The 27,035-nt window shown below is 44.8% G+C and overlaps 1 protein-coding gene across 10 annotated transcripts in view; it reads left to right on the forward strand.

Moving 5' to 3' along the window:
- The window catches only part of LOC119387910 (lysine-specific demethylase 6A), a 218,751-nt gene that overhangs the window by 174,952 nt on the left and 16,764 nt on the right, over positions 1-27,035 (forward strand). For 8 of the 10 annotated variants that reach the window (XM_049413737.1, XM_049413736.1, XM_049413734.1 and 5 more), the window contains 15 exons: positions 11,383-11,503; positions 11,942-11,996; positions 12,946-12,980; positions 14,227-14,320; positions 14,926-15,151; positions 16,025-16,345; positions 17,101-17,323; positions 18,116-18,235; positions 19,173-19,367; positions 20,176-20,403; positions 21,122-21,343; positions 21,856-21,955; positions 23,756-23,826; positions 24,113-24,247; positions 26,069-26,353. In XM_049413737.1, the coding sequence (XP_049269694.1) occupies positions 11,383-11,503; positions 11,942-11,996; positions 12,946-12,980; positions 14,227-14,320; positions 14,926-15,151; positions 16,025-16,345; positions 17,101-17,323; positions 18,116-18,235; positions 19,173-19,367; positions 20,176-20,403; positions 21,122-21,343; positions 21,856-21,955; positions 23,756-23,826; positions 24,113-24,247; positions 26,069-26,353 (2,431 nt within the window). The remainder of the gene's footprint in view (positions 1-11,382; positions 11,504-11,941; positions 11,997-12,945; positions 12,981-14,226; positions 14,321-14,925; positions 15,152-16,024; positions 16,346-17,100; positions 17,324-18,115; positions 18,236-19,172; positions 19,368-20,175; positions 20,404-21,121; positions 21,344-21,855; positions 21,956-23,755; positions 23,827-24,112; positions 24,248-26,068; positions 26,354-27,035) is intronic. The other 2 variants (XM_049413735.1, XM_049413741.1) reach the window with 2 other exon arrangements.

Raw genomic sequence — 27,035 nt, forward strand, 5'->3', positions numbered from 1 at the left:
ATTACGTCCTCCACGCTGGAAGAGAAGCATCGGTGAAGTGCCTTCACCCTCCGTGATTCTACGCGCTGTTCGCGAGCTCCTTTAGCGCAGCTCGACGAAGGGATGCGCGCTCCCCGCTGTGCCGGCATTATGCGCCGAAATCGGATAAAAATGGGGCCGGTGAGAGTGGGTGCACACGCTTTTGGCTCGTCCCGATCCGGAAAGGGAACGCGGTGTGTCCGTCCGCCGTCCCCGCATAAACTGTTTTACCGCGCACTACCGTTATTTAGAGCTTTCGCCTTTCACGCTTCGATTGTGCTCGGAGAGAGCGACGGGAGGAAGGATGTACGGGAATCGGATTTGCCACGGCGTGGGCACAATAATGTGGTTGTTGTAAAAGCAGGGACGTTGTATCGATCGCTTTAATGGTTTCAATAAATACCAGTGAAAGCAATTTAAACTCAGTCGCAATAAGCATCGCAATTATCTATACTGCTCGTGTACGGCGGCACTTTCTACGTAGAACTGGCGTCGTCGAATTCGCATTATATTAAAAAAAAAAGCGCTGTATATATAGAACAGATCTCGAGTAATTTTTAAAATAGCGAATGAATTACTCTTTGTACGCATCAAGGCAGACGCAGACTTGCCATTCGCTGTCTGCAGCGAAGTACTGACTGAAGTGTGTGGTCCTGGTTACTACAGGACGTTGTCCTTGGGTGCACAGTAAACCACTTTACACCCTTAAGGGTGTTTTGCCGTGTCTATAACTAACATCCTTACACCCTAGGCAAAGGGTGTTTTCACGTATCAAAACACCCATACCGTAGGGTGTTTCCAATAGCCTAAACACCCTTATCACTGAAAAATATGAAAAATAAAATCTACTAGTCAGGGGACACGCAATTACAGATGACATCAGCATAGAAGGTGCACGCACGCGCCAAAGCGCACACACAACAGAGCGTGTTGTAAAATACCACATGGACGGAGCGCTCGTGCTACACAGCCTTACACTAACCATCTTGTATATATAGCCATAGTATCTTAAGCCGCCGTTCAGTGCCGGTGGAGATATTCCTGTTCCGTATAAATGAACATTAAACATTAAGAGAATAGGCGTACATTTATGGTACGCTTGTAGATATTCCTAAAAGAGACATGCCTTTTAATCGAAACTCGCCTAAGATCCAACGACATTTTAATTAGAGAGTCCCAGTTATCATCTGGCACGCTGTGGTACGGGCCATGGGTGTTTCGATAGCCCATAACACCCTTACCTCCTAAAGGGTATTTAGTTAGAGCATTACCCCTTAAAGGTTATTTTGGGGAAGGAAAACACCCTTACACCCTAATTTTTGCTAATTTTGGTTATGCAAAGGGTGTTTTGCTTGCTTGAAACCCCCTTAAGGGTGCAAAGTGGTTTACAGTGCACATGGCTTTCGCAGGTTGTGCATAAGGGGTTAGTTGCGCGTCGTTTTGTTCCTTTGCTGTTTTTGCTCGTCCACCTATTTTGGTTCGTCTCACAATCTGCAGGTACAACATTTATCAAAATGTGCTTGAAAGTCCTGTAGCCGTAGCTGGCGTTGGGTCGCATTGTGGATGACTTTGTGGTAGTTACGATGCGCCAGTACTTGTAGCTGATCCGTTCTTCTTACTCGTGACCACCTAGATATTCCTCGTATCTCTCAGCACTTCGAGTCTTCTAGCGCCATTTGGGATGATCTTGAAACCACGAAGTTCAGAAAATAATGCTTATAGAACAAGTGAGCTGGAAAAAAAAAAAGCTCACTAATATAAAACACCTGTGTCATATAAGAAAGGACATAAACTGTGAAGACAGTTCGAATCGTTCGGCTGTATATTTTGGCTTCCCCTGGTGGAGAACCATGTGCCTACTTATGTGTTCAGGTGTCCTCGCAGGTGTATATACGATAAGGGAGGGTGTGGCATTCTAGCTATTTAAAACGTGTATAGAACAGCGTGCTCTGGGGCATTTCTGATAAGCTAGTGTGGGGTACGTCGAGTTATTCGTCACATACTTGACATGCTTGTTTCCGCGTCTGTTCACGATGTGAGGTTAGATAATGCCGTTGACTGGTATAAGTGTTCGTGCTTTGCTGATTAGTGCAACGTCCTCCCTACTGTGCGGTTGTGAGTGGAAGTTTGTAATGCCAAGGTGAGTCTACTGGGACTATTTGATCAGATTGCGGCTTTCCTTTAAATGTTCGGCTTTGACACCCCAGAAGCAATAGGTCTGAGGTCTCTTTGCGGAGTTGCTCGATGTTTTATGATCGCGAACTAGGCAGTGTGCGCGTTCAGTGTCTTCTGTTCCCCGATGACGTGCGCCGCATGCATTCCTCATGCAAACCTCATGCATTCTATTCCTTTTAAATATTCATTGGTACATCAGTAATGTTCGGACGGAACACAGACGACGCTGCACAGAATTGGTGCTGGAAACCATTCAGGGAAAGTCGAAGTGGGTTTTCGCGTGTGCGGCTCGGAACGACGACGGCGCCGTAAAATCGATTCCAGATGTTACTTACATAGGCACTTCGTATCCGCGAAATTACAAACTGCTGGGTGGATGAGTAAAATAAAGTGAAAGGACTAGGAGGGGCCTGCGCGTGAGGTGCATTTAAAAGGAGCCCCCTTCCTGCGTCGTCGTACCCCCAAACTTTCCGTCGGCAGTGCCGGTGCGTCCGCGCCCGTGCACGAACAGCAGCAGCAGCAGCAGCAGCTGGTGTTGTTTGGTGCGCCCCGCCATCTGGAGGAAAAAGGGAGGGGGGGGGGGGGGGGGGCTAGCGTACGTGGCCGGCATGAGAAACATCGCCTGCCCGCCTCGCTTATTATGTGTATATCTTCCTCCTTGCCTTACGTGGGCCGGAAGACGACGAGGACTCTCGTATTATAGCGGAGTTGCGTGTTACGACTGCGCGGCTCGCGATCGCTTTGCTTCAACGGGGGTCGGGGTTGGTGAGCAATGATGGATTTCCGCTGCGAGTCTTGGAGAGAGGGAGAGAGTACGTTCTTGTCCTTTTTCCTCCTCTACTTCCTTTGGTGATTCGGACATCTGTTTCTCCGGCTCCCGTGGGGCCCGTGTCGCCGCTTCTACGTATAGTCTTGAGCACAGCAGTCGTTGCCCCCGGGCAACGTGTAGTATAACATGTATTACTAATGCGGATGATCCACGTGGTTTGACTTTTCGAGGACGGCTAGAGGGGCGCGCCGTAACTTCCCCCACCCTCTCCCCCTTTCGGCAATTACGAGTTCTTAGCGCGGGGCAGTTGACCTCCGCGAGCGTGCAGCTTCTTGGATAACTGTGTCCTCGGACGAAGCCGAGGTGGGCTGCCCCGCGTGGCCACCCGCGCTGTTCTTTCGTGTACGACTGCCGATTTGACTGTAGACCTTGCGGGATCTCGCATGTGGAACTGAATTACTGCGTGACCGAGGGGCAGAACACGTGCCTTGGCGCGTTTTTGCTATATAAATCTGGGCCGGAACTCCGAAGGAAGGCTAGATGGGGAACTGCGCAGCAGGTCTCTAGCGCAGTCCCTCCCCTGTGGAATATGCGTGGGACGTACGAATATTTCTCTGCGTACCGGCAGTACTTGGCTCAGGGCAGGATATGAGGCGACGAGCCTACAGCGACATTGGTCGTCCTTCGAGGCGTCAATCCTACCTGAATCTTTGAAGACCACGAAGTTGAGATGAATGGCTCATAGAAAAGCTAGCAACCCTGAAGCCCTGAAATGACTTTGACGACATTTTACGTTTGCATTGAGTCCGTGTGGTCCGTCCCACTGGCTTGATCACCAAGGACCGAAATCGCGAGATGGGGGGGAGGGAGAGTTACGCTATCTGCATACGCGCGTCACACTCACGTGAAAAGAAGTCAGTGCAACCATGAAGGAAGAAAATTTCCCTTTTCCAGAAGTGTCTTGTAGAAGCTTTGTAGGGATTTAACTTCTACGCATACGACAACGTAAACACAGAGCCTTTGTGAAATAACCTTCTTAGATGTGAAAGTCTGCGGAAAGGAAGCACTATAGCGTATAACTTTGAGATACATATACGGGGGTGATTAACTACAGATAATATAGAAAGTATCAACTAGGGAGCAGACAGATGACATTTGGAAATACCTAAGGCTGCCTTCTGATATTAGCGATATACACAGCTCGGGAAATAGGCCAGAATCAAGCAAGCTAAGATACACCTCAGAGGAGCAGTGTCATCCAGGTTAGATGTACGCAGATGCGTTCGTGATGGTCACATCTCTCGCCCTGTATTCGTGCCTTAAAGTGACAGTAAAGTGAAACAATGAATCGGTCTAGATTGAACTGAAAACTCTAATGAGGTTAATTTTCACAGGTTTATCTATGGAGGAGAAAATCAAGGTCCAAGTTTAATTTTTAAATTTCGCGCCGAAATCGCCGCATATAACGTCACGGATTTCAAAGCGTATTTTGGCGACATTGGCTCAACGGAATTTCCTGAAACTTGGTACGTTAACTCTATAGGCCCTACAGGGGACAGTGTACTTCAATTTTACTGGCTAGGAACTACGTATGACCTACTAGATGCCATCAAAATCGATGACGTCCCGACGTTTGCTGCGACAATGTCAAGGTGGCGTCGCCACCCGCATTTTCTTTTTGCGCGTTTTCTCGCTCACGAAGCGTCTTCTCGCGGCAAGCGTTGCGATTTTGGAATTGTGAAAGAGCAATTTTACTAACATGAGAAGAATCGTTTTCCTTTCTAGTGTCCCTTTTAAGTCTGCTGTGGGAGATTGACCAAGATTCATGCTCGCGAATGAGTATAGAGTAGAGCAGAACCTTGAAACCGTGGCACACACCCACGCTGGAGCATCAGCCAAGAACCGGGTAGTTTTAAAGGAAATTCGTAAATGATAAGGTTTGATATGAAAGAGGCGGAGAACGTCATTTCTTTCATAAGTCCGCGTCAGCAGCGTTTCGAGGTCGGCGAGATCTATGTTTCAAAGTTGTCTCGTTATCACGTTTTAAGACGAGATACAAAATCATTTCCGGAGCGTAAAATCAGGCAGAGCGCCGGCGGAGCTAAAAGCGCTCGTGTGCGCACGACCGCGTGCAGTGATGGCCGCTTTTTCGAAGTAGACGAAGAAGCAGACCATTCCATGGAGGTACAACACGCACAGGGTCTGTTGAAGACTCTGCTCCTTCGGCGTTAGGTGCATCCTCCCGTGGGGTGCGGCCATAACGGGCGGTGCTGACTCAGGCAGACAGACTGATGTCTGTCTCGTCTTCCGGCCAGGCAAATGCTGCCTGGTCGGCCTGTCTTGCTCCTAATCATTTACCGATTGATGTTTTCTTGCGCAGCGGTCTGAGCAACGTTCCAGTGGCACTGGTTCCAACAAATGGGGAGTCCATTCGAATGAAGAATCCGAAAAGCATTCAGGAAGAGCTCCGGAAGGTGACTGAGCATTTCCAATTGATCACTGAGGTGCGTCAGTTTGGTCGTGGAGGTATTTTGTGCTGTTCACCGGACCAGGCCTGCGTTTCAGATCTTCTAAAGTGCACTACATTTGCCTCCCTCCCGGTGAGCTGTTTTATACCTTCTCACTTGGCCTGTGTTAAAGGTTTAGTTCGTGGGGTGGACTCGAGCCTTTCCCCGTCTGAAATTCTAGAGATGTTTTCTGTAGCAGGAGCAGTCTCAGTGTTCCGTTGCACGCGCAGCGTTGACAGCAGAAAGATCCCGACCGAGTCGGTGATAGTTACCTTTGCTGGTACAACTAGACCGACAGAAATCAAGGCGTGGCCACTGATATATCGAGTTGAAGCGCTATCTCCTCGCCCACTGCAGTGCTATAAATGCTGGCGTTATGGTCATAGTGTAAAGGGATGCAGGTCAGTAGCGTGGTGTAAACTGTGTGCAGGACAACACAACGCTGACGAATGTGCATCACAGGAAAGGTCCTGTTGTCTCTGCGGTGGTTCGCACCCAGCTGATGATGGTAACTGTCCCGCGAGGGCTCAGGAAATTCAAATCATGGAGACCATTGAACAAAAACGATGTTCTAGACGTGAAGCTCGAGCTGCCATCGCAGAGCGGTCTCGTGGGTACGCTAATGCTACGAACCGTAGTAATAATGTCACAGATTCCTCACTCTCAGAGGTAATAGCTTCTACTGTTGAAAAAACAATGACAAGGATAATGGAGAATCTTTTTGTAGCGCTGACGGAATCGTTGGCTCAAATAGTGAACGCACAGATGACTCAAATCCTGATGAGTGTAAACCAACCGGAAGGAACCCCGTTACTTTCTTCAACAAAGGAGGTAAACACAGGCTCGCAAGAACCAGTTTCCTTGAAAACCAGCTGCACGAAAATAGCACCTGATGGAGAGCAGTTATATTCACCAAAACCCGGGCCATCGAACACTAGCCGTAAGATAATTCCCGTTGAACAAGAATTGGAATGGAGCTCAGATTCAAGTTCTCTTGATTCTCAAATGGAGACAGAATCTAGAAATATGAAACGGCAGGCATCGCCTAGAAAGCAAGGTTCTCCAGTGAGTCCAAAAGGGAAGAGCAAAAAATATAAGGAAATCGCATCAAAAAACGACTTTTTGAAAGATAGCATATTGGATAAGGCAGTGAATGCTGCCGGTATCTCGTCAAAATAGGTGGATTAAAAATTTTACAGTGGAATTGCCGGTCAATTTTTTCTGCATCAACAGATTTATTTTACCTCTGCAATCAACATTCACCTGATGTTATTGTGTTACAAGAAACTTGGCTTTCGAAAGAAAAGAGCTTTCATCTAAAAAATTACCGCATATTTCGTTTAGACCGACCCTCTCGGGGTGGCGGTTTAGCAGTCTTTATTTCTCTGAAATTTGCTCATCGGGTAAGAATTACAGCTCAAGTAATGAACTTAGAAAGCGAAATTTTAGCATTAGATATTTCCCTTCCGGGATGTCTTCCCTTTTCATTAGTAAATGCATATTTTCCAGCAGGTGTTCAAAATTCTAATGTTTTAGATTCTGTAATTACATCTTGCAGGAAAGAAATTATATTGGCAGGAGACTTTAATTCGCATCATATTTCATGGGGTTTCAGAACAGATACGTGTGGGAAACGTCTGTGGGATTTCGCTTCTAAGAATAATTTAACATGTATTAACCAGCGAACACCAACTTTCGCTTGTAATCGGTCTATCTCTGCGATTGATCTTACTTTCTGTAGTCCCAGACTCTCTATTTCTACATGGTCTACTTTGAACTCGGGTACAAGTAGTGACCATTTTCCTATATTCTTTGAGCTTGTGTTTCCCGTCACTTCACTAAACAGCAAGTCGATTACTCACATCAATTTTAATACATTTGAAAAGGTGCTACGAGAAGTTTTGTCAAAACGAACAGATGAAAATGAAGAGCAAAATGCTATGAACTTCAGCGATCTGATAAAGAAATCTCTAAATAAAGCTAAATTTACAGTAAATGTTTCTAAAAGCAATTCTTCTAATCCTTGGTGGAACTCGGATTGTACACGGGATTACAGACTAAGAAAAGCTGCGTGGCGTAAACTGCTCTACAACCAATGTCCTAAAAATTGGAGGGATTATAAGTATGCGGCTGCGCTTTTTAAACGAACAGTCGCCACTGCAAAGGATTGTCATGATAACCAACGTTCAGAGTTCCTTTCAAAGCCTGGTAATAGGAAACCCCTTTTTAATTTCCTTAAAGCCAAAAAAGTAATTCCGTCACCAATTAACATCGAATCGGTAGTCTCCACGCCAATTGAGTTGTCTAGTTTCCTGGAAAATATTGCCAAAGGTCTTGAAAGTCGCTTCACGGCTGCGTGTTCATTCCACTCACGGTCCCCTGTCAAAAGTGACGACTTTGAAGAAGTGACAGCTTCGGAACTAGCACAAGTAGTGAACATCTTGCCCAATGCTGCGCCAGGTCCTGATGGCATAACCGCATCGGTAATAAAAATTGTACATAAAGTTTCGCCCCAGGATTTACTTGCAATAGTTAACCACTCTATTAGAAATTCATGGATCCCGCCTGAGTGGAGAATGGCGAAAATAATTCCTTTATTAAAAAAGCATGGAGCTGGATTCACTTTAGATAACATTAGGCCTATTTCGCTCACATCTAATCTGGTAAAACTAATCGAAAGAATCTTACACATGCGGATAGAAAATTGGTTGAACGAAAACATGATTTTGAGCCCATGCCAAATTGGATTCAGGCGTGGCTACTCCATTTGGTGTGCCCATGTTGACTTAGAAAGCAGGATACAATTAGCTCGTTCTAAGAAACACTTTTCCGCTTTAGTCACTCTCGATATTACAAAAGCTTATGACAGCGTAGAACACGTTAAATTAATAAATTCGCTAACGCAAGTAGATTTACCACACTACTTCGTTGCATGGGTATATTCCTTTTTAAAAAACAGAGAATTTTATTGCTCTCAATATGGTGTGTCTTCTTCAAACTATAAACAAACTAGAGGTCTTCCGCAAGGCTCGGTATTGTCACCATTATTATTTAATATATTACTGTGTACTATCCCTGTACAACATGACGTGCAGGTGTATGTATATGCCGACGACATTGCATTTTTTGCTTCAGCTGCAGATATACATACACTGTATCAAATTCTACAAATATATATGAACACTCTGGAAACGTGGCTTGAGGGCATTAATTTATCTTTGAACATAAGGAAAAGCGCAATGGTAGTTTTCCCACTAAGTGTCCCAGTGCAAATTTCGTTACTTTACCGACAAGATGTCATTCCGCAGGTGGAATCAGTCAAGTATTTAGGGGTGATCTATACTGAAAAACTCAATTGGGATGCGCATATAGAAAATATGGCAGTTAAAGGAGCACGGGCGGTAGGGATGCTTCGTAGAGTCAGCAGTAAACGATCTGGTTTACGTCGTGATGTGCTCATTATGATTTATTGTATGTATATACGCCCGATATTGGAGTTTGGCTGCGTCTTGTTTTCCGGAGCACCTGCGTACAAACTTCGACGACTGGTTCTGCTAGAACGCGAATCATTAAGATTATGTCTTGGGCTTACTAAATTTGTCGCAAATAATATTTTGTATAAAGAAGCGCGCCTGCCTTCTCTTCTTACACGGTTCCAAATTCTAACCGTACGTACCTTCCTAAAGATATATGCGACACCTCAGAGAAGGTCACTTTATGTTTTTATCAATGAGCCGACGTCCTTTTTTAACCAGCAGTGGTCTAGATTAAGGTGCCCACAAGTGATTGTCGCACAAAAGCTTTTGGAAAAAATACAAGTAAACCTTCGTGAAGTACTTGTACTTAACAGATCTCCTCAAACAATTAGAATAGAGTTCGACAATATATTTCCTAAAGAATGCAAACATTTACCCAATAGGTACCTGAATGCCGTTTTGGAAGACCACCTGTCACATTTAGAAACAAACATCGTTATAGCGACTGACGCTTCAGTTTGTGAAGAAAAGGCAGGAGTGGGAATTGCATCCTCAGCTTTGGATTGGTCTTTTTCAATTCGATTACCCGACTTTACGCCTATTTATCAAGCGGAATTGCTTGCCATTGTCCTAGCCTTACGTAAATTGCCCCTATCAATAACAGAAGCTGTCATTCTGACAGATTGTTTATCTATCTGCTCTGCATTAACTGCACCTAATTTCTCGAATGCCTTAGAAGTATTTTATTCCCTTGTCCCAAGACATTATCGCCTTATTCGCTTAGTGTGGGTACCAGGGCACAAGGGTCTAACCCTCAATGAATATGCAGATGCACTTGCGGTGGCATCACATAATGGTCCCATAATCTCGATATTGCCGACGGTGGCGTTCGTGTCAGCAGCACGATTTGAAAAGTTTGCAACGACGGATACCTTTGCCAAATCGGCTTTGGCAACATCTGAGTTTCCACACCTTAAGTATCCATGGAGAAATCGTTGGTGCTGCACTAGAAGGGAAGAAGTATCAATTACCAGGATAAGATGCCGAGTTCCCCCACTGAACTTCTACCTACACAGGTCGGGTCTGGTACAATCACCCTTATGCCTCCACTGCAACGAGAGTGAATCTCTGCATCATTTCTTTTTAACATGCAGATTGTTCACAAATCAAAGAAAACGATTGCTAGATCAACCTCTCCGAAGGATGGGCTTAAATTTATCCCTTCCGGTGATTCTTTCCTTTGGTGCAACTGAAATGGGCTTTAGCCACAGGAACGTTTGCGCAGCCGTGTGCGAGTTTTTACGGGAAACAAAAAGAATAGAATGTTAAGTTTATGCACCATTTCACTGTTTCAACCTATTCAAATGTGTTTTTTTGTTTTTTTTTTTCCTTTTTAACATCTGGATTGTACCAGTGAATCTGATTTTTTTAAAAACATTCATTCCTAAACTTATTTGTATTGTAAAACAATTTAATTTTTAAAATAAGGTACCGCCTGTTTCATGGCCGATCCCCCGTGGTGGGTTGCGCCAAGTAACTGAGGACCAACCAACCAACCAACCCTCTGTGCGAGGTAACGTGTGTGTTGGTCTTTGAGCGGGAGGAGCGTCGAAGTCGTCCCTGGAAGCCTGCGTTCGCCCGCTAGCAGAGAGGCTCTGCGGCGAAGCGCGATTGCGCGTGCTTTTCGGTGATTTCACTTAGCCAGACGCGCTACTTAATTTCGTGCTGTCGCGAGAAACTATTCATAGCACGCTTTTCTCGCAAGGTCACTGCCAGCTCATTGCTTGATTTATTCGTTCGTTCTTCTTATTTTTCCGTCTACGTTTCGCAGCTGTGTTCCATGCTGTCCCGTCACAGCGTTCGTTTGCCGTTCTTTTGTATCTTAACAGGACACCATTCTCCAGATTGAATTGATGACTTTTCTGAAACGTTGCGTGATCTGGAATAAGTTATTTACATGACAGCTCTGTGTTGGCACTGCTATATTGCCGGTTTTTTAGCGGTGAGCAACCAGTGAGCGTTTTAGGGCCTTTGGCATGCTCGTTGTGGCCATTTGACCTCGTGCCATCTGCAATGAGATTTGCATGTCTTCCTACTGGAGGCTCTAGAGAGTATTAGTGCTCTTGTAAAACAGTTGGAAGAATAAGCGTATAACAGGGGCAGTATGTTCCTTCACAATCTGCAGTGAGTGCCGCTTGTTCCCGAGGTCAACACAGCCTCGAGTTTGGATGACTGTTGCTCGGCTGCGATTAGTGATCTGAGCTGGGTGTCCGAGATCTCACTGGAGTCGTGCCACATTGTCTTGTCTTTTTGCCTTCAATTTCTCACGTGGCTAGAACTTATGTAGCTAGAATTGCTGTAGAACTAGCTCTGAAACTCGCGCGTTTTGTATTCTACGTGGAATTATATTTTCTGTGTAAATTTTTGCTGTGTGCAGGTCTATCAAAGCATTCCGCCAAGTGCTTTACATCGACCCCGGCTTCTCGCGGGCCAATGAAATCCACCTGCGTCTTGGGTTGATGTTCAAGGCCATCGCCGACTATGAGTCTGCTCTCAAGGTGTGCTACCTGCCTCTTTATCTCTCTCGTGCATGTTGATTTTGCAACCACTCAAGATCGCTTTGAATGGAACCGCATGCATGTCGTGCGCTGTTGGTTCTTGCCAGTTTACACTTGTGGGGTACCTTGACCACATTTGTAAGTGAAAGTGGGCTGGACAATCTTACCTGATCTGCAGATTATTTCAATTTTCATGATGCAAGTGCAATGTGGAAGATGCCCGTGTGCTGAGGTTTAATTGTTCATTCAAGGACTTTATAGAGGTGCAGTCAGTAGACAGCCTTCCGTCATACCTTCAGTATGTCAGAACAAATAATCCAAACTTTGTGTACACCAGCGTAAAGTATACTTCAAAATTCAGTGCATGCATGAAACTTTTTATGAAAGTGCAGATAAGCGACCTCCTTGTGACCTTCTTTTTGCCCATTTTCCTTGCAGCATTTTCAGTTAGCTCAGAGCGACTCCAGGCCAAGCACCTTTACAAAACCTGAAGGTAAGCATGGTAGTCTGTGTCCACAGTCTAGCTGTTCAATCGTGTGTAATATCAAGTTCCAGTGGTGGAGTCGGAGCATGTTTGTTCCTGACAGAGTAAGGGCACAAGCCGCATGTTCCACTGAGAGTCGCAGGGTGGATTCAGAACAGCAGTCACTCCATGGAACAGGAAAAGCTGCTGTGCAAAAATTGGTGTGGAACTCTGCATGATGTACCTACTTCCTTCAGGCTCTTTTGCATGTTTACTTACCTGCTGGTGTCGTGTGGCATTGCAGTTGCTGTGAGTTTTTCGTTATCGCTTTGCTCTGGCTGTGGGGATTGCATTCCAGTCATGGATTAGTAGGCATTGCTTTACACCACAGACGAGTGCTCATTTGCGCAGTCAGCCGGCTGTACCAAATCCACTTAACATAACTCTCTTCGAGATTCACTGAAGTGATGCGCATTATCATTCTTTAACTTTGTAGATTGTCATGTAATGCTGTTGGGAGACCCATACATGACGAGGGACGGATGTCAACAGTTCTTTGTGACTCACTAAGATCCCATGAAGCATTTCAGCATGTCGTGGTGACCTCTGTGCCTCACTTTTATGGGACATGACTGTGCATGTTTGTCAAGTATAGCAAGCTTGAAGCAATAGTCTTCCTGCCAAGCAAGGAAACGCATCTCTCGTCTTGGAGACAGCATTGCGGTTCTTTCAAAACACAATTTTCGTCTTAATTGTACCAGTGCACAAGAGTTCAGTAAAAGCAGGTTTTTTTTTTTTTTTCATAGCTTACAGCTCCAGTCTCTTGATTACTGCCATTTACTCATAAAGTATGCTGGATGTTCAATATTATTTTTTGCCAGTCTGTCGGAAAATTTCCCAGATAAATTTATGTTAAATGCTAGCTTCCAAATTTTTGCTGCCCCAAATTTATAATTCTATTTGCTTGTGTTTGTTGCAGTGCGCTTTCACATTGCTCACGTTCTGGAAGTGCAGGTAAGCATATTCTCTGAAGTTTTAAGAGAGCTAATTTTCAGAAGATTTATGTATTTGTTTTTCATATCGGTGTTTGATGATGGCTTGCATTTTTCGTTATTATTCGTTATTGAATCAGAGTTTTGTTTAAAGCATACTGCATAACACCAGTCTGTGCAATCGTCTATGCCCTTCAAAGAATTTATTGAATGTATTGGATAAATGTAATAGATTCTGGTGGTTCTGTTCAGTGCTGAAGCACACGTGGCATTCTGCAAACGTAGACTGGTGGAAGCTGCAGTGGCATTGCTAAGGCTCCAGGTCATTCGCTTGTAATAAGGAGTCAAGTCACGAAAAAACTTGCAAAAGATTATAAGCTGTCTCAGTCCAAAAGTCTACTCTAGTCTGTTGACTAATCTTAGGTTTATGTTTCACAGGCAGCAGTTGTAGTGTCAAACTTCATAGCTAACGTGGGGATGGAAACGATCCAGTGTTTGGTAAAATATACAACCAGTATACAGACGCACATCATAAGTTTACGTCTATTTTTGTTTCACCCCGTATGCGGGTTTTACTCTGCAGTGCCCTACAAGGAAGCTTTAGCTTGATAACAATGATATTCATATTCAAGAACTACACGTCCTCCTCGAGTAGCTGCCATCCTGATTTCGCTGATAAGCACTAATTTAAATTTGATGTAGTTAACATAGTTAAGTTTTAGCAGCTGCCAGAAGAAGGAACTTAATATATGGCTCTGAATGTTAAAAAATTGCTCAAACAAGCTAATTAAAGAAAATAAGGAGCTGAAGTACAAAATGTGCTACCCTGCCATCCCGTGCCACTAACGGACGTTGCAGCTCTGGTACTGTAAAGGTGCGATGGGCATGTTTTCATGTTGCTGAGACCTGTTTCCTGTAGTCCTGTTCTGTATTCGATATTGTATATTAAAGTGTGGGTGTCATGCGTCAACCTCATCTGCTGTGGACATCCTATCTGTGATGCAGTTTGCTTTGCTGTGTTGTTTGCTTTCATGTTGGTGTTCGAGGTGATATGAAGTCTTTTTATCCCTACAGTTCGTTGAGCCTAGCTTTTTCTTTAACACGTGACACACCTCATCAAGATATCTTCACTAATTGTAATATTGAGCAAAACCATTTCACGGTTTCTGTGTACATACTTTAATAGGAGCTCTCAAGGTAAAGCTTTATCCCAGCACCATCAGTCGCTTGTATTGATGAGTGCACCGCCGTGCACCCATCTTTTCCAGGGGAAGTACAAGCAGGCAAAAGAAGCTTACGAGCAGCTCCTCGGTGTGAAGGACATCAGTCGCACAGTGCGGGCTGAGACATTGCGGCAGTTGGGTACGTATCCTGAGCACAAGTCCACCTATAGTCGGATACAGCTTAAAAAGGAAGGAGAGGCCCCCTCTCCCCAAGATGACCGAAGCGTGGCAGGTGGTTGCCTCCGCGACTAAAGAAATAGTCCTGCTCATGTTCTTGGCCACATTCTTCGGCAGCAGTCACCGACAGTCCAGCTCATGACGTCAGTCTAGAGTGTGTACCATTGGTGCAGGCTATATACATCCGCCATTGAGAAGGAAATGCCGCTGCCTTCTAAAGTTGTACTTGACTATAAAGTGCTCTACGAGCAACATTTTCTGCACGATATTTCTGTAGCCGTTAGAAATAATTTCAAGACTCGAGGGCAGTACAGATAGAAGTGACTATACATACAACCACAAAAAAAAAAAAGAAAGGCATCTTGTATGGCAGTTCTGATGATGCTGGTTTTCGGTAATGGCAGTGATGTTGATGACGCGTTCATGTTATCCCTTTTAAGGATGAATCGTGCTGTGCTTGCCGTTGTGGGCTATTTCTTTCATTAGTATGAGTGAGAAAGTCTATTTGTGTAGGCAAAAGTGGATGTTGTAATGCAGAGGCGTATATCTCCAATGCGGTTCCTGTAGGTTGGATGCACCACACCTTAGAGGTCCTTGGGGAAAAACCGCAACGCCAAGCGTACGCTCTGCACTGCCTGCAGAAATCTATTGAGGCTGACCCGACCAGTGGCCAGTCATTGTACTTTCTCGGGCGCTGCTTTGCTAGTATTGGCAAGGTGCACGATGCATTCATCTCTTACCGCAACTCAGTGGACAAGGCGGAGGCCAACGCAGACACCTGGTGCTCCATAGGGTATGTTACTTTTTAGTTTGTCTTTATTCAAGAAAAGCAGTGCTTGCTTTTTAGAAAAACACCAGGCTCTTAAAGGATTAAAAAAAGAAGACTGGATGATGAATACCAATCCATAGCCCTCCACTGCAGCATTTCTCATAGCCCCTTTGCTGCTTTCGAACATCGATATCAGTCAAGGTCAATCCATAAATGAGAGCTTCGTGCTACCTTGTTGTTGCTTCCTGAATTTCCTGCCTTTTCTTTTTCTGCTGCCATTGAAACCTTTTGAAACGATGCTGTATTGGTATGTTGCATTCTCCAGTGTTATTTATGGAGTTCACGGTTGCTTTTAGCATTATTTGTGCGATAACATCTGGTGTTCATACGAAAGAAGGGAAATTGCTAGAGGGGCTCGTACCTTGGTTAGACATAACCAATTAAACCAACAGAAAATTAAGCTAATAGGGAGGAACTATTTCTTGTTTTGTAACTGTGGTGTAATGATTATGACCTGCCACACTTTACTATGCTTGGTTTTAACCCCTTCCATGCCATGTTATCCCGACTTTCTCACCATAAATGGAAGAAGCTTTTTAATTGTTGACCCCTCTTGCCAACTTGCTTCAATTCTTCCACGCAAGTTTCTCCCTGTATTCGCTATGGTATAGATTGTTCGCTGCCTATCTATCAGAAGCATTGCAAAACAGCGAGACGAAGCAAGATGGTGCATGGAAGGCGAGGAAGGGAAAAGTACAGTCGACAAGCCAAGCTCGTGCTTGAATGTGTTTACTAGAAACTCTTGGATGAGACTGGCTTTTCCATGTTGGGGAAGGGGTTAAAAGGTGGTGCCTCAGCAGGCGAGTGACCCTCGTTGCCCTTGCTTGCCTTGTGCAGAGTACTCTACCAGCAGCAGAGCCAGCCGATGGACGCTCTGCAGGCGTACATTTGCGCCGTGCAGTTGGACAAGGCACACAGCCCCGCCTGGACCAACCTGGGTGTGCTGTACGAGAACTGCAGCCAACCACAGGATGCCCTCAAGTGCTACCTCAACGCCATGCATGGAAGCTCGTCCTCCTCCGGCAACCTTGCAGGCCGAGTCAAGTTCCTGCAGACGCAGCTGAGCGCCGCACCCCCGGCGAGTGTGCAGAAACCTCGGCAGCTGCCATGCATTGAGGATGCCTGGAACATTCCAATCTCCCAGGAGATGGCCTCCAGGTTAGTGGCGCCATTTCAATGTCACCTGCCACAACATTTTGCTTTGGCTAAATTAGTTACGTACAAGTAGTGTGTAGTACTGTTGAATAGCCTTGGCAAAGCTGCAGGGCTTTGCAATTGCCTAATGTTTGTATGAACAGCTTTCAAATAGCACCTCACTCGGTAGAAAACACAGTTTGATGTGGGCAACATACCTGGTACGGTGGTCTAGTGGTTATGGTGCTCGACGGCTGACCCGAAGATCGTGGGATCGAATCTCAGCCACGGTGGCCGCATTTTCGATGGAGGCAAAAATGCTTGAGGCCCATGCACTTAGATTTCTGTGCATGTTAAAGAACCTCTGGTGGTCGGAATTTCTGCAGCCCTCCACTACGGCGTCCCTCGTAATCATATTGTGGTTTTGGGACGTTAAACCACAACAGTTATTATTATGTGGCAACTCTTAAAACAAAGGAGGTCGCTCCAAGGAATCGTGTCGGTTCTTAACGATTCATGTTCTCCTTCATTTACAGAAGGCATCAGCAGTGTCCTCTTTTCTTCGTAGCTTCTTGCTCTGATGGGTGGATAACAATATTTTCCTTTGATGACACCAGCTTGTTCTAAGACACTGCGGCAGTATGCACATGATTTGGTTTGGCATTGCATTTCTTTAACTTATTTTCCATAGAGTGTACTTTGGCAAGTTGCATCCTCCCCCCAAAATTAATTCTGAAGACCTTTGCACAAGGACTTTATCTTGTTTCTGTTTCCTGCAGGCAAAACAATCAGCAAAACCGGAGCCCAGCAGGCTCCACGCCCCAGCAGCGTGCTGGCTACCCCCCGGACCAGGTGGACGGGAACAGCACCAAGAAGCTGAAGGTGGCCTCAGGCTCACCACGTGCCATGACTCCAGGGGCCAGTGAGGTGGGGCCTGAGCACAGGGCAGCTGTCCCTGCTGGCCCACCTCCACCCTTCTACCTGAGCCACCAGCAGCTGCAGGTGAGCAGGCCAGCACTCTTTGTGAGCTGTCCTTGTAGTAAAACTGGAATGTCACGAATGAAACGGGGGAATTTCAGGGCTCATTTTTCTTTGTTAGAAACAACCTTGATGAAAACCACCAGACAAGGAAGCCAAGGAAGGTGTAGGGGGACGTTATTTGTAATCTTTTAAGTGTATTGCACTAATTATGATATACTAAACATGAAGAAATTAAAGTGGACGAAAAGTCAACTTGCCACGGGGTTTACATGCACTGAAATACCCAATAAAGTTGATGGGAGAACGACCACCGCTGTAGCTCAATTGGTCGAGCATCGGATGCATTATCTGAGGGTTGCTGGTTTGGTCCCATTCAGCAGCAAGTTGTCTTTCTGTCCACTTTAATTTCTTCACATTGACATCATAATCACTACGATACAGTTAAAGGATTACGAATAACGTCCCCGATACTTTCCTTGGCCCTGCGAGTTAGGTGCCCTGGCACACATCGCCTTGTATTGAGCTAACTGAAAGCAATTAATAACATGCAATCTGGATTTGGCTACTACCTTATCTATTGCCCAGGATGGCGCAAGACGAAACTATTTTGTACCAAGTATTCGCATAGCTCATGCACTTGCACACCATTGAATTGGTAAACTCTCTGTTGTATGTACATTTGCACGACACTAATTTTGGATCTTTCAATTTCAAGTGGATCTTTCAGTTCATCAGTGCTGCCCATAAGAGGCACAATCCACGATGCCTACTGCCATATAGAAACCATTGGTGACGTGCTGTGTGCGTTTTCAGGTGCTGGCCTACCTGCAGCAGAACCAGGAGACGCTGAACCCCCAGCAACGCAATCTGCTGCAGCAGCTGCAGCAGCAGCACCGGCTCATGCAGCAGCACAGGCAACAGCTGCTCCTGCAGGTAGGCACTTTCAATTGCTGTGTTACCCATGGGCATGTTATCACAGGGGTTCTCAAACAGGGTTTCGTGGAACCAGTGGAAGCCAGGTGTATTGGTTTCGCGGCACTCCAGAAAAGCTAGTGGAGTTCCTCAAGACCAGAAAGTTTGAGGACCCTTGGCTTTTAGCAGCTCAAGGGCCTTTTTCCAGGTTTTGACATTGCAAGTGAACAAGCGTAGCTCGTACATCGCTCTGTGACAATTGTGCAATCGTGCCTGGTGCAAAACCCAAATGCTGTTTGCGCCTCACACATGTGCGGTAGTGTTTACTCCATTTCTTTGGGGCCCCAAAATGTGGGGGGGTCCCTGTTATGAAAACGCCCTGCTTCTAAGTACCTTAGCACCCTCTGTAATTTAATATAATACCTTTCCCCCAGCCAGTTTCGGTTTCAGTTCCGAGAATACTGTGTCAGGATGGCATGATGCAGAAGATGGTGTCACCTTCTGCATTATGCCAATCAAGTACGGTGTTGCTGAATTCTGCTGTTCGACTATACTTGACGAGTACGCAGTTATTAATAAGGCACTGTGAGACCTGGAAGTATTTTTTCTAGAGAACTGAGGCCCGGACCATTATTTATCACAGAAAATGAGCACATAGTTGAAAATATTGTGCTCGTATTCCTTTTGACATTTAGTTGTTCTGGACTTCCGCTCAGTGGAATGCAGTGTTTACCTTTTTCCAAACACCCTCATTTCAAACGGATTCCTGCTCCTGGTGGTGGGAAGGCCGCCAGCGGCTCTGCTTTACTTGAGCACTTCACTCGTTCCAAAGCATTTCTTGAGACTTCGAAAAACTGTGTTTCATAAACACCTTTCAGGATTGAGCAGGGCAATCCTCATTGTGTGTGTGTGTGTGTGTTTATGTTGGTGAACGCCGGTGTTCTGCTGCCCTTTTCAGAGGCAGCAGGCACAGCAGCAGGCACAGCAACAACAGCAGCAGCAAATAGCAGGCGGTAACTTTGCTGCTCCCCCTCGGCCCTATGGGCCCTCGTATGCCATGGCTCCTGGCCAGAGGGCCAACGGCTATGCACCCCCACAGCAGCAGGGAAGTCAGTGTGCCCCCTCAGCCACCTATCGCCTCCCACAACCCCAGGTAAACCAGCAGTGATGCCTGTGCCAGTTGGCTGAGCTGAAGCAAAATTGAGCTGTGGCACGCTTGTCCGAAGTGCTCGCCCTGGATGTGAAAACATGTACAAGAGTAATGGGGGCATTGTTGAAGAAACAATCGTTGCATCCTGCATCCTGCTAATCCGAATTTTTCCTTAATTGGTATGTCCCGACTCGCCCAAATCACTGCATTAACAGCACCACACCCACGTGCTTCTTGACCTCTGCTTGGGCATTACTTTCCTCCTACCTCCGCACTTCTATATTTTTCTTCGGACATGTTGAGCTGTCATCTTCTTGATAGACATGAGGAAGCGGACAACGTAAAGTCCTACTTATAAATATAACATGTAAAAGAAAGTGTAGTTTCAGTGATTTGAAATGGAGAAATAGATTTATGCCCCCCTCCATGCACAAATGTAATATTCAGTACGTAACATTAATTTAAATACACTTAAACATCTAAATAATTTTGTGCCATAATGAAATACGAATCGTAAATGTTTTGTGCCGGTTGTATTGGAAGCCTATGTGTTGCAAATGCATGTGGTATGCCATACTTGGGACAGCTATAGGTAACACAAATGAGTAGACACGATCAAAAGACTGGGTATGTTGAATAAACACTGTGTGTATACTACTGCATTTGTCCTACGTACCCTGTCTTGTGATTGTGTCTACTTATTTCCGTTACCGGTAACACCAAGCACGTCCAGCATGTTACCTAGGCCATTAACAAGTTCTGTGTGTTGCATGAGCTATTTCAATGTCGCTTGGTCACTGCACCTTGACAGGGCCGACCCCAGCCTCCTGTGGCACCTCTGAGTGACCAGGACCTGCAGCTGCTCTTGTCACAGAGTAAAGACACGGCATCGAGCCTCGCCGAGGACATCCTGGCCCATCTGGCTGGACCAGACCTCCTTGACACGCCGAGGCTCGCTGAAGCAGGACTACCGGGGGCTTCATCCGATGACAGCACGCCATCAAAGAGTGCGCCTGAGGAATCCAAGGACACTCTGAAGGTACAGGCACCCCCAAAAGTGCAGGATGTACGAAGCAAATAGCGGCACCACCTAAATCTGCAAAAGAAGAACCATTTCAGTTTACCAAGTTTCCATCTTTCGGTAGCCTGTTAAAATTATTGTAATTTGTTCAATGTTAGGTATATCGTGCGAGAAGGTGGAGCACAAGAAAGCAGAGCTGTGGTCTGTAACGGCAAGCCTAATTTCCTCAATTTTCTCTCGTGCTCATTAGGATTTGAATAGAGTCGAAACCGAAGATATGAATTATTGTGTATATCAAAGAGTTGTAATATCTCCTTGAATATACTTTCTGTATATAAAATATTTTATATATCGAATTACCTATACATAGAACTCTCTTGTGATCCACTTCATATTTGATATGTCCATGTTTAACTGTACTTAAATTGTTAAAGTCCTGATTATGCACCGATTCAAAGAATCACAACATGATCCTTTCAATCGGCACATAATCAAAACTTTCCAGGTCAGCGCCTTGCTGACGTGGATTGTTAACAAAATTGAGCTAGTTGGTATCATTTCCAAATATTGGCATTTCTGATCACACATAAAAACAATGCTGTCTAGCTGAGTTTCCTCTCTTATCAGCATATTGAAATCCTGATACTTCGAGACCTTGTGCTTATCATTGTGGTTGCTGATGCAGTTAGTGATAGGGCCCTGCATGTTAAAGAAAAATGCTCCACTTTTTTTGCAGAGTGGTCTGGCTGAACGACTGCTGCCAGGGCAATCCAAGCCGGCTTTGTCTATTGCCATGTCAGCGGCGGAAGTGTTGGAAGGTTGTGCGGAGATAGCACGCCAGGGAGGTGCCTTCCCGCTGAGTCTGCTGTCTGACGACCCCACGCCTCCGCGACCGCCGGATCCCCCGTCACCACCACCCACCAAGGAGCAGCTGCTGCCACAGACACCCAGTGTCTTTGTGAGTGGTTTTGCACTTCTTGCCCATCACATATCATCTGCGCATTTCTTGCATGATACTGCGCAAACTGCGGTTACGTTGCTCAGTTGCTGATGTCCGGGAGACTTTTTTAATAGTTGTCCCATAATTAGAAAGTTCTTCCAGTTGCTTTTCAAGAAATCTCATTTTGGATGTCTGGGCAGCTGCACACCACAAGCACCTTCGTCTGACCATCCTCTTTAAAATCTGATATCAAGCATCACTGACTCAGCCAAGCTGCAGTTTTCTTACAACTCGTTCTATTTTTTTTACCTCCCTCTCGGCTGCAATGAGTAGCCAATGTCAGGTGATATGAATCCAGTGATGCAAAACAAAAATACTAATAAGCGATGAATATAATACCAATTTTTCATTAATATGAAATGTCATTATACTTAAAACTTTGATTAATGATTGTACACACCTAACGCGACATTTAATAGAGCTTTAGCTTTTCAGATAGCTTGCCTAATTTTTGCTGTGTTGACTTGCAGCTGGAGAACAAGAAGCAGGCCTTCTCGCCGCAGCTGCAAGAGTTCTGTGTGGCGCACCCCATTGCAGTGATCCGGAATATGGCCAATGTCCTCAAACTGGGTGAGTTTTGCATAAATTTAGATGTCTCACAGATTTGTGAGCTGCTAGTTATCCTCAGTGTTCGCAAGCAGGTGCAAGATTTTCACTGCTAATATGCTCCTCACAGACTGGAATCTCTGGTTTGGCTATGCATTTAATTCTTTGCAATGTAGACATATGTAAATAGTTTCATTGCACAAACTGAAGCAAATTGAGATGCGAAGCAAAAGGTGAGGCATTTTAGATAAGTAGGATGATTGTTTTTCTTGTTATTACTGAGAATCGGATTGGCCAGGGGGATTTCACAATCTCTCGAGAGAGAGCTTTTAAAAAATGTTTGTCAATTATTAGGCAAAACTAGGCTTGTGCGAATAGTAAATTTTAGGTTCGAAGTGAATTCGAAGCGAATAGTGATTTTCGGTCGAATAATTTCGAATCGAATTCGAATAGTATATATCACATATTATAAAGAAAAATGAGCATATCTGTCATGACCCAACCAACCTGCACAACGTTTTTTTTTTTAATTGTAACAAGGCATGTGCAAATGTCATTCTTTTTGGTTCAAAGGAAGTGGAAGCAGCTTTGAATAGTAGCAGGATTTGGCTTTCAGTAGAATGCAAATGATAACCTGTAAAATATGTTACGTTTTAAAATTTACTATACTTGGAGCTTATAAACCGGTATAACAAGTTTTTAAACTTAAAAAATGATGAATCGATGTGAGGGTAATGTGTTCATTTAACCTTAAAGTGGGGCTTCGCGGCAGTGCGGATTTTCTTTGGAAAGGTGTATTCACGGTATAGCACTCCTTCACTGCAGTGAAACCGCCTTTACTAAAGGTTACAGGCGGATTGTGCGGATTTTTTCTGGAAAGGTGTATTCACGGTATAACCCTGCACTGCAGTGAAACCACCTTTACAGGGGGGTTATAAGCTGACTAATATACACCTATTCGTTCATTTCGAATACTTCGAAATTTTCAATAATTTAAATTCGAATCGAAGCGAATTCGAATACTGTATTATTCGTTCGAATATTCGAAGTGCTCGAATATTCGCGCAAGCCTCGGCAAAACAATATGTTATGCAGGAAGAGAACTTCATAGCGTTCATAATAAAAGCTGTGGTTAATTTATGTTGATAAGCAGCTGTCAGAAATAATAGTTTACAAAATTGTACCAGTTGTAAGACAGGGGTTGTCATTTTTCAGTGTTTTGTGGATGTGTTTATGTGGTATTCCTTGTGTGACATGGATTTGACATGGAGCCGATTGTATTTGCAGAAAGAATAGGTACAGTATACCACTGCCGAACAAATATTCATTGTAACCAGTATGTCTGCTCAACTGTTCTTACCATGAGCACCTTTTTACAAGAAATTACCATAGGTTATATAAGTACAATTATATAGGTTATATAATTATAATTATATAAGTATTATAAAGTATAATTGTTAGCGAAACATGCGCCAACAAAGTGTAGGTAGATATTTGCCACTTAAAACGCCTTGCTGTCGATTCTATGTTCGAGCAACACCATCTAGGTTAGTAAATTAGTGGCTTGGGCCGGGCCCGGGTCTCGCTTTGAGTCACTGGGCCGGGTTCGGGCAGGTAAACTAGAACGAGTTCCGGGCCCGGGCTGGGCTTGGGTCGAGATTCACGACCCGTGCAGTGCCCTAAATTCAGGTTTTAGCTCTATAAAATGTAATGATGCTGATTCTAGTTGTGCTAGATGTTTGCTCTGCTTAGCGTATCTTTTTCTTCCCACTTACAAAACGTCACTGATTTATTGGAGCACTAAACCTGTCTGTGCTTTTCCAGATCTTGGCCTTTTCTCTACAAAAACGCTTGTGGAAGCCAATCCGGACCATACGATAGAGGTTCGCACGCAGGTGAGCTTCTTGAGATGTTTCCACGCAACTTCATTGACCGTCGACTCGAGGTCATTGGCTTAATTGAAAAAAAAAAAAGAGGCAAGAGAGATGTTGTGAACACTTATAAAACTTGTTTTTCAAGATTCACCGATTAGGAGTCATGCTTATTTTGTGTATGGTATCCGTAAGCAGGCTTGAATAGTTTGCTTACTGATAGTTTTTAAGTAAAGGATGCTACAAGCTGTCTGTGCTTGCTCCAAAACAAGCTCCATAATGTTGTGGTTCTGGCATGTTGTATTTGCAGCTGATGCAGTCGCCGGACGAGAATTGGGATGCAGAACGGCGGAACATGGTGTGGCGCTGTGAGAGCCATCGGTCACATACGAGCATAGCACGTTATGCTCAGTACCAGGCATCCTCATTCCAGGAGTCCCTCAAGGTTCGTAGCCTCTAGCTATGCACTGAAACCTCCCTGGCCCGTAGTACAAGTTGGTGTTGTGTAGTGAACTACAATAAGTGATGTTTACATGTGGTCCATTTTTATTTTTCCGAGCCGTACCTGGAGGAAACTTAACTTTTTTTATCGCACTGAGCTGAGCAATGACTAGGCTAAAGGTGTGCAAAGCTGCAACGGTGTCACTCCTTTTTTATGCACGTAGTACTTCTCTGCAGTCTGTGTACATTTCAGATGTCTGTGATAGTTGCTAGTGAATGTTTCAAGTACAGTAAAAGCTCGTTAATTCGGATTTCACTGGACTGGAAAAAATGTCCGAATTAACCGAATGCCGAATTAACGAATGAACAGGAAAAACAACATTAAAATCAAGTTGGAGAAGCATACCTTTATTTGCTGAAGTATTTTGTAATGGTCGTCTGCGTTTTCGCACAGATTCCGGCTTACATTACAATTTTTCTTAACTCTTCCAAATGGCCAACAGCACGCAAACTGTCAGAAGTGCTCAGGCAAACGTCCTCTAATATCAAAAGTGCCTCCAAGACTTCCCGTGAAGTGCGATGAGGTCGCGACATCATTAATAATTTCTTGATCGGGCAGGAGACCAGTTGTGGCGACACAATCATCAGTCGCGATGTAGTATTCCTGAAGGGTCATATCTGTGGGAAGGACAGCATCGAAGGTCGGGCAGTCATCGTCGGTGTACTCGGCTGACACCTCGTCGATGCTGTCGTCAGCTACTGCCGCATGCTCGGGCCTCACATGTAAACACGGTCACAACGGGGAAAAAAAAGAGAACTCCGCAAGAAGAGACGGTGCCGACACAACACAAGGGAAAATGACGTTGGAGGCGCAGTGGAGCGAAGAAGACGCCGACGTTCGTTGACGCTGCGATCGCCCCCACTAGTTGATGACGATGGCGATGTCACTCAGGTTTCGGTTTCGCTCCAGTGGTGCCAGCGCTGCTTTACCACACTTTTGTGTAGCGGCAGCCGTCAGCATTTGTCCGAATGAAGCGGTGCGGAGCCCACTTCTGACGAATTAACGAAGATTTGGTCCCATAGATTAACATGCACTTTGGCCGGGACCTATAGAGCCGTCCGAATTATCCGAATTTCCGAATTAACGGGTGTCGAATTAACGAGCTTTTACTGTATTGTGATCTGGTCTTGTGACAGGACGTAACACGTGCACCATGGGCAAAAGCAACAGTTTGCTCTGCCACTTTGTGGACATGTTCTTTTATTCATTTCAAATTGAGGTTATTTTTATTATTACCGACCCTGACCTTCATTGATTTATAACTGGGACCACAGGCAGAAACAAATCCTTTTTGCCACTGAAGTTTGCTATATAAATTGCCAGATCACCAGTCGATCCCTGTTTTTTTTTTGTCATAGCTTTGGCACAAGTATTAGCTAGATTGGCCATGGTTTCGGGAAAAGCATGATTTCATTATGTGGCTGTTCAAGTTTCGATTTCAATGAGCACCAGAATGGAGGCAGTGGTAGCATTGAGACAATTGTGTTGTGTATGCATATGGAATGAAGCTTCGCACTTCTAACGTTCTCTTTCTTGTTGTGTAACTAATGAACCAGAATAATTTTATTATTTCTTTTAGCGTTACACTGAAGTCCTTTCCTGGCATAGAAAAAGACCTTGGCAACACTCAGGATTTAGGATTACTTGATTGAGGTTTAGCTTTTTCTGTTGATTGGATCTGATACAGTCTGTGTAAGTAGGACCGTGAATGCTTTTTTACATCCTCAACTGGCACTGAATGAGACATACTGATGCTATTCGCAGGAAGAGCAAGAGAAGGCGCAGGGTGTACAGCGAGAGTCCGACAGTGACTCCAACTCGTCGCTGCCTCGGGCGTCGGCTGGTGGCAAGCGGTGGCGGCGCAGTGCCCACTTCAAGACCATCAAGTTTGGCACTAACGTGGACCTGTCCGACGAGCGCAAGTGGCGCCCACAGCTACAGGAGCTGACCAAGCTGCCGGCCTTTGCACGGGTTGTCTCTGCGGGCAACATGCTCAGCCACGTGGGCCACACCATTCTCGGCATGAACACTGTGCAGCTCTACATGAAGGCAAGCTGTCCCAGATTGCTTTGCACAGTGTTAATGCCGAAGGGAAAATAGGCAGGAAGGGCAATTGAATTGGTCTAGTAGCTTTGGCAGCACAAACAATTAATGTTAGTAAAATTTGATGAGGCATGGTTTCATGCTGCCGCCTGTGCATCTTGAAAGAAAAGCTTTAGTGCTAGGATTTGTTGCTTTTCTTACGTCAGTTTCTGTGTGAACAGTACTAATACGAGGTAACTTCTTCATGGATATATAAAATTATTAGAGCTGTGCGAATAGCAAAATTTTGGGTGCGAAGCGAATTCGAATATTGAAGTGTGAGTGCGAATCGAATCGAATATTTTTCAAATATTTCTCGAATATTTCTACAATATTTTTCGAATACTTCGAAGCGAAATTGCAGAAAAAAAAGTTAGAAAGGATTCCTAAGCATATTCTTGTGAGATAGCAACATGAAAGTGTTTCTTTTCGTTAGGTTGATGAAGCACTGGCAGGGTGGTGTTTCATAGTTGTCTTATCAAGAATGAGGCAATGTAGAGGCCGAATTCTATTTATGTACATGATTTGGTGCGACCACAGTGTTGCTGACAACACTTTACACGTGGCTGAATTCTATTTATGTACATCATTTGGTGCAACCAAAGTGTTGCTGACAACACTTTACACGTGATAGGCAAGATGCCATTTT

Source organism: Rhipicephalus sanguineus, chromosome 3 (assembly GCF_013339695.2).
Source record: "Rhipicephalus sanguineus isolate Rsan-2018 chromosome 3, BIME_Rsan_1.4, whole genome shotgun sequence".
NCBI lineage: Eukaryota > Metazoa > Arthropoda > Arachnida > Ixodida > Ixodidae > Rhipicephalus > Rhipicephalus sanguineus.